General features: G+C 58.9%; 1 protein-coding gene across 1 annotated transcript in view; it reads right to left on the minus strand.

Moving 5' to 3' along the window:
• The window catches only part of Cyth4 (cytohesin 4), a 24,433-nt gene extending 14,505 nt beyond the window's left edge, over positions 1–9,928 (minus strand). Inside the window, exons 1-4 of the mRNA XM_010613406.3 lie at positions 9,645–9,928; positions 3,255–3,337; positions 1,241–1,305; positions 834–900 (exon numbers count right to left, since the gene is read on the minus strand). Of these exons, the coding sequence (XP_010611708.1) occupies positions 834–900; positions 1,241–1,305; positions 3,255–3,337; positions 9,645–9,663 (234 nt within the window). The 5' untranslated portion in view covers positions 9,664–9,928. The remainder of the gene's footprint in view (positions 1–833; positions 901–1,240; positions 1,306–3,254; positions 3,338–9,644) is intronic.
• Between the last annotated feature and the right edge of the window lie 528 nt (positions 9,929–10,456).

The following is a 10,456-nucleotide window of genomic DNA, read 5'->3' on the forward strand; positions in this document are numbered from 1 at the left end:
GGGGAAGGCGGGAGCCCGGGGGCCCTTGTTCTGGGGCAGCACAGCCTGTTCTGGCAATTTGTTTCTCCTTAATAGGAAATGCCTTTGTGCAGTGGTGAGCTCCTCATCCCTGGAGGCGTGCAAGTTCCTGTGACCAACCAGGTTCTTGCCAGGGGCTCCCTGGGGTCCCCTTCAGCCTGGCAGCCTTTGCTCCAATAATTCTATTCTATGCTTCATAATTCTAAGATTCAGCCTTTTCTTTTGTTACAAACTTACATTATTTAAAAATAGTGTTTCTCTTTGTCACACGAGTATTCCATGTCCATTGTATAGAAGTTGGAGGAAGGAAAAGAGCTAAATCAAAAGGTCAGGAAACAGCCCAAGTCCCCCGGGGTCCAGAAGGTCTGACTTCCGGAGTCTGGGGTGGCAGGTGGGGTCCGAGAGGTGTATGTGGGGGATATGGATGCGGACAGGACCCGGGGCTGTGACTGACCGTGAACGCGGTGTCCCTCTGGGCTGGGTTGGGGTACAGACAGCTGCAGCTGTAGCCGGACACTGCCAGGGACCCCAGCTTGGCGCTCACACTGCGCCCTCGGAGTGTGGGCGGGTGACCTCCCCATCTCTGTCCCCACAGCTCGGGGCGACCACGGCTGGCCCGTCCTGAGGGTTGGCTCTGAGCCCCTCCGGAGGGGGAGCCTCTGTGTCGACAGGGGGCGGTGGTGAGACCTCAGGACGAACAGGAGAACATCTTTTGGGGTCCAGCCTTAGATCTAAGGGTGCCACTGTGCAAAGACGGGGAGAGGTGGTGCTCGGAGGGAGCCCGGGGTGAAGCCCTCACCCTGTCCCCCGCTGACCTTCACTGGGTCCATGTTGAACTTCTTTCGCCCGATACATAGCTCCTTCTCCTTCTGTGCCATCCGGCTGTGGACACGAGGGCAGTCGGTGAGCGGCTCGGGGACCCCGCGCCCCCCTCCCTAGGGCCATTCCGGGGAGGGGGAGCCACATGCCGTGGGGCAGCAGGTGGGGTGAGGGGCACAGGCCCTGAAGCGGACTCCCGGGTGCAAATCCCAGCTCACCACCAGGGGGAGCCACTTGGGGAAAGTCGCTCTCTCCCGGGCAGCCTCGGATTCCTGGTCTGTAAAGCCGGGGGCAGCACCCTTTGCCTCCCCACTGCGGGGCGTTCGTTAAGTGCTGAGAACCGGGCTGTGGGCCCGAGGGGCCCTAGGAGCAGGGGTGTGGCAGCCTCTGCGGCTCCCCTCACCTGTCCTCCCCGCTCTCGAAGCAGTCTATCTGGGCGAACACCTCTGCGATCTCGTCCTTCAGCTTCTGCGGGCGGGTGGAGTCCGGCCGCAGGTCAGGCCCCTGGGTGGTCGGCTCTGCCCGCTCTCAGCCCAGTCCGAGGTCCCTCCTAGGAGGACCGCCCCTCCTCCAAGGTCCCAGGCCTTGAAGTCCCATGAACTCGCCGCCTTTGTGCCCACCCTGGTCCCGGCTCCTCTGCCCACGGTCGGCGGGCCCTATTTGCATCCTTGCCCTCTCTTCCCACTGCTTTGGGACAGCTCCTGCCCTCCTCCACCTGTGGGCGGCTTTCCTTCCAGCCTGTCCTTTCAGGCTCCAGTCCCTCCTGGGGCTCCCTGCTGCCTCCTCCATTCGGCTCCCCCCTTGGTCAGCCTCGCTCCCCTGGCCTCACTGTGCTCCGTCCCTTGCCCTTCTCAGGGCCCACCGCCTGCCAGACACCACAGGCTACCAGAGCATGGGCCCATGGCACAGGGACTTTGTGGTTGCCTGCAATGTGTTGTAGGGGACACTGAGGCATAGTTTCGTTTTTGCTTTTTGATACCGGGGATTGAACTTGGGACCTTGTGCTTGCGAGGCAGGCAGCGGAGCCACTGAGCTACATCCCCAGCCCTGAAGGGGACACTGAGGCACAGAGAGGTGAAGTGAGGTGCCCAAGATCTCACTCCAGCCTGTGCTTTCTGACCCTGCCCTGGGCCTTTGTCATTTTGACCCCAGAGTGGTACAGGAGACCCCTAACCTGCCCCTCCAGCCACATACAGGTCAGCCGGGGAGGTGGGCAGCTGACCCACAGCCCCAGCAGGCAGCACATGAGCACCTGGCAAGCACCCCCAGGGAGACTCACCCCAAGATCTGTGGGGTTCTGGACATGGGCTGTTCCCTGGGGACTCTCCTGGGATTCAGCAATATCGTGGGGCCTAAGAGCCCTTTCTCTGAGCCCAAGTGGCTCCTGTCCATGCGATCCTGGCTGAACCATTACATAATCCCCACAAATAAAGTGGGGACTCACTGCTAGGCATGAACCAAGAGCTTGCCTGCTCTGATGACTGGACTGGGCAGCCAGGCCTGGGCTCTGCCTTCAGAGTGCGGAGGGGACCTGGGAGCCATGAGGCAAATGAAATTGTGCATAAAATGATGTGAGCAATTGTACAGAGACTGGCACATAGTAAGTGCTCAATAAAATACTAACTGAATAGATGATTTTGTATGGATCATATGTTCGTGTGTGTGAATGTTGGTGGGAGGAAGGAACACAGCGGCGGTAGCCAGGGCAGTCAGGGCAGCCTGGAGGAGGAGAGGGAGTTTGAGCAGAGAATGAAGTAATGAGAAGCAGAAGCCCTGAGGGCAGATGGGAGAGCCTCAGGCAGAAGGGCACTGTGAGTACAAAGGCCCTGGGCCAGGACTGAGCCAGACACCTTCGAGGGACAAAACCCAGGCCTGTTTTAGAGGGTGCTGAGAGTACATAGGCAGGTGTGTGGGAAATGGCTGGGAGGGCCGGGGACACGCTCGGTGGTAGAGCTCTTGCCTAGAATGTGTGTGGCCCTGGGTTCCAGTTCCAACACCCCACCAACACCACAACAACACCCCAACTTATAACCCTAGTCAGTGAGCTGGCAGATGCTGGGCACACAACGGGCATCGTGTCACGGAGCGGCCCAGACGGGTGAGGGGCGGGGCCGACTGAGGCTGCACAGCTGGACCCCACTTGGGTGCCATGGCGTGGGCGGAGGCTGGGTGACAGGGCTCAGCATGTGGTGGGTGCACAGGGCAGCCGCTCCCCACCCTGCTAGGGTCCTGGCCACCCCTGGAATTCCCAGTGATGCTCACTGTTCTTGCGCCCCCCTCGGGCCGGGTCAGGTTGGGCCAGGAGGGACTGGGAGGGGTGTGTGTGTGTGTGTGTGTGTGTGCGCGTGTGCGGGCAGGCCTGTGTGGCTCTCAGGAGTCCCGTGCATGTGTGTGTGGATCTTTGAGTGTGCACACACCTGGATGTCCTCCAGCAGCTGTTTCCGGTGCCATTTGATCCTCTGCAGTTCCTCTGTCTCCCTGCTGCTCAGCTCAGCAGACTCTGGGGAAAGAAGGCCCTCACCTTGGCCACTTCTGCGGCATCTCTGACACCCTGATGCCAGGCCTGGATTGATCTCTGCGCCCAGGCCTCGCCAGGGTGCGACCTCTTGAGAACCTGCCCTGGACACTCTGGTTCTCCCACCCCTGAAACAGAGACTCTTCCCCCCATGAGACTCAGTTCCTTGGTCATTCAATCATTTTTGCTTTTTTCCCACTGCTGTAGCCACATCACCAGTAAGGACTAAAATGTGTTTATTTGCTGAAGGCCACTGTCCTCCCCGGAACTCCTAAGACTTCTGCACCAGCCCCTGTGACTATTATTTATTCACTTACTTACCAGGAAGTGATATAAAATTTGGCCTCACATTTGATTGGCTAGCACGCAGTCATGTGGCCACCCTAGCTGCAGGGGAGGCTGGGAAATGAGCCGTTAATAGGATGGTCCTGACATCCTCACTCTCCAAGACAGGGATGCTGGATTTGGGAGACATTTGACAGTCCTTGCCCCCAGAAACTGCAGCTCAGAGAGGTGAAGTGACCTGGACAAGATCCCAAAGGGACATGGTTGCTGATCCAGACTGAGACTTTGGGGTGGGCTGGCTGCAAAGCCAGTGCTTGCTGACCTGGAAGTGAGTTCACTGAGGCACGTGGGTGTGGTGCTCTGTGCAAGGGGGGGTGACCTGTTCTGTTCAAAGCTCTCTGGCCGAAGTTTCCATGGACTTCCTGTTTCTGAGAGGAAAATCCTCTCCTGCCTCCGGACCTCCCCTGTGTCCCCAGCCCCTGCAGCCGGCCTTTCTCCCACCATTCTGTACCAGGGCCTTCTAGTCCAGCCTCGGGCAGCTCCTCTCCTTGGAGATGCCCTTTCCCGTCCACCTATCCAGATCCCCCCTGAGCTTCCAGTCCTAGCTTGAGAAAGGGTCTGGTCACGGTGCTCAAAGGTTTATCTCCCCCGAGTGAACACGGAGAAAGCACCGAGCGCCTTTCCCTGCTCCCACCCACTCTGAGCGGCCAGCTGGGACGTGGAGATGGAAATGCCGTGTCGAGGTGACTTCCACCAGGGGAAGGAGCCAGCCCCTTCCCTAAAGCACCCCGGTAACTGTAAACTGGGAAGCAGGGGTCTCCAAATACGTGGCCGACCCTGGCACTAGGAACTGGGGTGTCATCAGGGCCCCTCAGAGTATAGCGCTTAGGCGGCTGATAGGCTCCAGCCAGGTCCAGCTCACAGTGTGTCCACTTGGTTTGTAGCCACTTTCCTGGTCCACAGGTGTCACTGGGATGGACTTGTGGGTGCTTGACCCATACCGGACCCTGGCCCGCGGGTCAGGGTGTCACGGAGCACGGAGGTTGTTGGGAAGTCTGTGAGCTGTCTGTAACCCACAGTGAAGAGGAAAACACTGTGCAGGCTGAGGGGGAGAGCAGGGTTATGGCCACCCTGGGTCCTGCAGGTTGCCGGTGATGGCCTGCATTACCCCCTCTCATGCCATCAGTTCAGAGGGTGGCTGCAGACCCCACAGACTAACCGGGGAAGCCCCGGGCTGGTCACAGCTGCTGCACCAGATATGGGACCTTTGCTAGAGCAAGGCATGGGGCCTTGGGGTGTGGTGCAGGTGTCAGTCTGGCAGGTAATTTCCTGTCACCTGTGTCAGGAAGGAGGGGCAGAAAGGGTGGGTCCCAGGACATGGACAGCCGGGCCCTTTGCAGCCTTGCCTGAGGATCAGATTCCCCTCCTGCGCTCCATCACCATTGCAGTGATGACGGCCACCGTATAGGTGACAGCGTGTTCATGGGCAGACAGGTGAAGATGGCAGGGTGGATGGGAGGCCTTGGTGAGATGCAGGTGCCTGGCACAAGGGTGCGGACCCTGCTGAGGGCAGGCTTGCCACATCGGCGTGGCTTTAAGGCGGGCTCGTCTCCTGGGACACCCTTCCAGGCAGGGACAGCTGCTTTCTGACCACCTCTCAGCCACTCAGGAGGAAGCCCACACCTGCTGGGACAGGCACTCCTGAGAGCCGTGCAGATGCCAGCTGGGAGTGAGGCTGAGGCTGGAAGGGCTCTGGAGTGGCTGAGCTGGAGTTCCAGGCCCTGCTGGTCCCACCCATGGGGAATGCACCCCTCTCTGGCTGTGGGGCAGGGAACTCCCTGTCTTTGGCCTGTGGGCTGGGCACACCTGCTGGAGGGGCAAGAGGTGCTCCAGGCTTCAGGTTTCTTCTTATCAAATTTTATTTTGGGATAGGGTCTCCTTAAGTCATTGAGTTGCCCGTGCTGGGCTCTAACTTGTGACCCTCCTGCCTCAGCCTCCAAGATTACAAGTGTTTGCCACCTTGGCCAGCTGGGCTTTGGTTTCGATGGGTGGCGGTCCACAGTTTGGGTAGCGGAGTCCTGGGCCATCTCCTTCTTCCCAGGGGCTCCTACCTCCGTTCGGGCTCAGCTCCTTCTCTGAGCTTTGGACACGAGTGCTGCAGCCGTTGCTGCTCTTGTCACTGTGCCCCACATTGGTCCCTCGCAGCTTTGCTCCACCTGCTCTTCCTGAGTCCTGAGCTCCCAGCTCGAGTCGCACCCCGCTCTCGCCCTGAACACCCCCTGTCACGAGCTCTGTCCACCTCCCTCCTGCCGTCATAGCCCCTACCTGGGCCCTGCGTCTCTGGGACCAGTGTGGCGCTGTGAAGAGGGGCCCCCTGGGCAGGACAGGCCATGCTGTGGGCCCTGGATGTTCCATCTCCTCCCAGGGACTCCCCGAAACTGCAGCGAAGGTCTTCCCTTCTCACTCCACACATGAGCGCTAGGAGACCTGCCTGGGCCGATTCAGCCAGGAGGAGGCAGAGCTGGGTAGTCCTGGGCCAGCCTGGAGCTCCAAGACCTCAGTCCTGAGGGTGCCTTTGAGAAGGCGGATGGGAGATGTGAAAACGCAAGGATCCCCCTCAAAATTCTTCCTCTCTTCAAACACACCTGTCCCGCCATTATTGCCACTTTCTGAGCCAGGTCTGGAGTCCTCTGTCCTGTCTTTAGTTGTGCTGTTGTTGTAGCTGCCTTGAGGTCTTGAATTAATTCAAACTGTTTGTTTTTATAGTTCTTCTGATGCCAGGTCTGGTGAACAAAGCAGGTAAGGACACATCGTAGCGATTTTAGAAGCCTGCCTTTCTGGTGCACGGCTCTCGGCAGCCTCACTCAGCGTGGCTTTGATTGCACCTCATAGGGACAGGAAGGAGGACTTCAGAGACTGCTTCCCAAAGTGGCAGGAGGGCTGGGGGTTTAGCTCAGTGGTTCTGCTGCTCACTTTGCAAGCTCGAAGACCTGGGTTCGATCCTCGGTTACCCCCTGCCCTGCCAAAGTGGCAGGAACAATGGGATAAATGGTCTCTAAGGGGGAGGATTTTGAAGGAGATTCATGGCAATGTGGTTTACTGTAATAAATTTTTAAAAATTTAAGCATTTGCCTATATTTTGATCACTCCTCTTACCTCTACACAAATGGTCCAAACCCACTCAGCACTAACTCCGGATGTCCTGACGGAATAGTCACATAGTTGAGAATGACAGAGGTACAGACTGATTGCCAGTAGTGGGGCCTCTGTCCCCTTCCCCAAGCCAGCATTGTAGAGCTGGGGAAACTGAGGAAGATTACGGATGGAAATCGACACAATCTTGGTTTTCCGCAGCATGGCACTGCATGGGGACATTCAGAGGTGGCTTGTGTTTTCCTTCACACACCAGTGGGCAGGTGTATTTGGGACCCTTCTTTCTGGGGTGGCAGTTGGCCAGGCACATCCTAACCCTCTGCACACCGCTGATGGTCTCCGGCTGCGGCCTGCGACATGGGGCATGTGGGGCACAGGGCCCTCAAATCCTCTGTCTGACTGCTCGTTAAAAAGGGGGCGTTTGTCCCACTTCAGAGATGAGGACCCCTAAGTTTCAGGTAGCAGGGACCACTTTGGACTCAGCCTAGTGAGGGTGGGATTTCAGACATGGGAAATGCAGTTTTGATAATAGTGCAGAAAATACAGTTTCCGTTCTCCCCACACCACTGAGCCTTGCCTGCCCCCCTTCAGTGCTGGGTCTTGGGTGCCACCCCCAGGCCCCGTGGGCTGCTGACTTCTGTGCCTGACCTGCAGCTGCCTGGCATTCGGGCCCTCTGGGTGCCCCCTGGGCGGCCACTGGGTGCCCACTGCTGCTCCCTGGCTCCTCTCCACTTCCCCTTTGTTCTTCCTCTTTTCCCACCATATTTTTAGAAATCTTTGTACTTGCAGCTTGGTTCCAGGACAGCTGGACCCACTTCCCCTTTCTTGGGGGGGCAAGGGGGCACCATCCTGGCTCCCCAGGGCTGGAGGCCCCCCAAGAGGCTCAGTATGAGGTGCTGGGCTTAGGGCCTGCCCTGCCCTGGCCCCAGGTCCCCCGCACCCTGCAGATACCCAGTGTGGCTTCCTGTCACCGCCACATGCTCTATTTTTAACTGTGCTGCCTGTGAGTCCTCTGCACCTTGGTTGGGGTCGCTGAGCTCACACGATCCATCCTTCCCGGCAGGCCCGGGGGAAGGCCTGACCTGCTCCCACGGATGTCACATGTCCGTGGCAGAGGTCAGAGGCAGCCCCGCTGGGGGGAACCTTTTTGCTTGGTGAGGATGGGGAAACCGAGGCCTGCATCAGGAAGGGGCTGGCACAGAGCTGGTCCCAGGCACATCTGCTGACTCCCAGCCCCTGTTGTGATGCAATTCCAAGTGAAGATATGTGACATCACCTGGCCATCCGGCTTGGGCAACTGGGGGCGATAGCCCACCTCCTCCGGGAGGGCTTCCCAGATCTCCGCCCTGGTGAGAGACGCTTCCTCCCCACCCGGGTCAGGCTCAGAGTGCTACAGCATCTGTGTCTCTCTTCCCCCTGAACCCCAATCTCCTGGACCTGTAGCTCCTGCACCCTGTACATTGCATGGAGGACTGGTTCAGAGGAGGGAGGGAGGGATGAACGGCCAAACCAGCCCTTGGGGGTCTGGGTCTCCCCACAGCGCCCACACTGAGTTCTTCAGCCCCCTCCTTCCTGGTCAGCCAGCAGCAAGGCAGATCCCTCTCTGGCCCTGGGGTGCCCAGGTCCTCCCCACTGCCTGGGCCAACACGGGGTCCTCTCCTCTCTCCAGCCCTTGTCCTTGCTCAGCCACTTGACCTCCAGAAAGCCAGCCAGTTTACCTTTGTGAGTCCCAGTTTCCCTACTTGTGACACGGGGCAACGGTTCCTGTAATCTCAGGGTGCTAGGACCCAAAGAAACCAAATCCATAGTGGTGACCAGGCAGGCCGCGGTGCGGGAGGGCCACTTGTCATGGTGTCACTGGCCTGCTGGGGATTGGCGAATCAGGCCCTGCATCGCACTCAATCTCTTCCTGCCTCTTGCTGTGCCCTAAGCCATGGTCACTGACCCTCGTGGGTAGGAGCCATCTGTCCCCAAAGCCCCCAGGAGGAGAAGCGGCCTGGGGGGAGAGTCCTGCCTCTCCCTCCCTGAGAAAGTTCTTTCCTGGCCTTGAACATCAGAGTCCAGGCTTCTCCCTGGGGGATACCAAGGGCGGCCTGGCTGCTTCGTGTTCGGTTTTGTCTGAAGAAAGCCTGTGCTTCTGTTAAACCCAGGGACCAGCCAGCTCCGCTGCCCTTGCCTTCTGGAGCTCCAGGCCGAAGTTCTGATAATCGGGGCTCCGCCCTCTCTCTGGTCCCATCTCCCTCCCAGAGAGCCGCTCAGCAGCCCTGGTCCTCTTTTCCCCAGAGCTGCTGTCCTGGTCACTGGGGGTGGTAGTTGGGCCCCGTTGCTGTCCACATCTGGCCTTCTGCTGGCCTGAGGAAGTGTCCCCTGCTCCCCAAAGGCCTCCATCAAGCCTTGAGGGCCCAAAAGGGGCTTCAGGGCTGGTGCAACACCCAGACAGGCACCATTGCCACCAACACTGTCACCTTTATCACAGCGAGTCACCATCCCCCCCTTCCGGGCCTCTGTGTGGCTGCTTCTGCATGGAACTTGCAATCTCTTGTCCCCTGCGGGGCTCAGCTCCAGCATGTTTGCTCCCCAGCACCCTCTCCCTGTGGCCTCATCCTACTGTGCCGCTCCTGTCCTTCCTGTACTGACATTGTGGTCACATCACTTGTCAGGAGTCCCACCTCCGGTGGGGGGGGGCAAAACTGCCTAGGGGCAGGGATGACGCCAGCCCCAAGCTGCTGGATCTGACCTGCACTCTCCAGGGTCCTCGTTTCCCCTGCTCTCCCTTCCAGCACCTGTGTGACAGCCACCAGGTCCCTGCTCTACGGAAGAGGACGCTGAGGCAAGAGCCTCAGCCCATGCTTACCTGGGTGGCACAGGTCCATTCTGAGGCCCCCGGGGAGCGGTGGCTGCGCACCTTGTCCGCTGCTGGCCCAGCTGCTGCTGGGGCTGGCCGGGGCGGAACGTGTCACCTGGCTGTGACAGGCCCTTCCTGCCTGCCCCTCCCATCCAGTCCGGGTGGGGAGGAAGTAAGTCTGCACTGCCTGCAGGGGTCTGTGCAGCCTCTGATGATGCTGCACTTCCTAAAAGCGCTGAATTTCGAGTAGCAAGGACTTTGTGTCTGGGGTGTGGGAAGGGACAGAGTGCAATAGAAACACACACATGCTCAGGACTTGTGCAACCAGAGCGGAAGAAGTCAATGAGGACACAGCCTTTTCTGGGGGAGCATGGGCATGTGCCGCCCCCTGCACATAGGGCAAAGGACAGCCCAACCTGTATCGTCCTGACACCCCCAGATTCTACCCCATAAGTTTTCTTTTGTGAACTCCCACTTGAGCAAAAAATGAATGCAGTGCTAGGAGGCTTTGCTTTCCTTCAAAGACATGCCTGCCTTTTTGCTGTCTGGAGACAAACTGCATAATACGTCCAGTTTCCCTTTGCCCCCAGCCTGCTGGGAAACTCGCTCTCAAAGCCGAGCTGCACCCACAGCTGTTCTATGACAGTACACGGGGTGTTCGGCTCTCGGCTGTGTCACACAGGACCTTGTGGACTTGGCTAGTCGCTTCCCTGTGGTGAGCACACTTTGTCTGCCCAGGAGAGGAGTGGCAGTTTTCACCCCAGGCAGGCAGAAAGGATGGAGCCAAGTGGGTGTGAGTGCTTGGGACACAGTACTCAAAA

The sequence above is a fragment of the Fukomys damarensis genome, unplaced genomic scaffold, assembly GCF_012274545.1.
Source record: "Fukomys damarensis isolate Sample0158 unplaced genomic scaffold, DMR_v1.0_HiC HiC_scaffold_19, whole genome shotgun sequence".
NCBI lineage: Eukaryota > Metazoa > Chordata > Mammalia > Rodentia > Bathyergidae > Fukomys > Fukomys damarensis.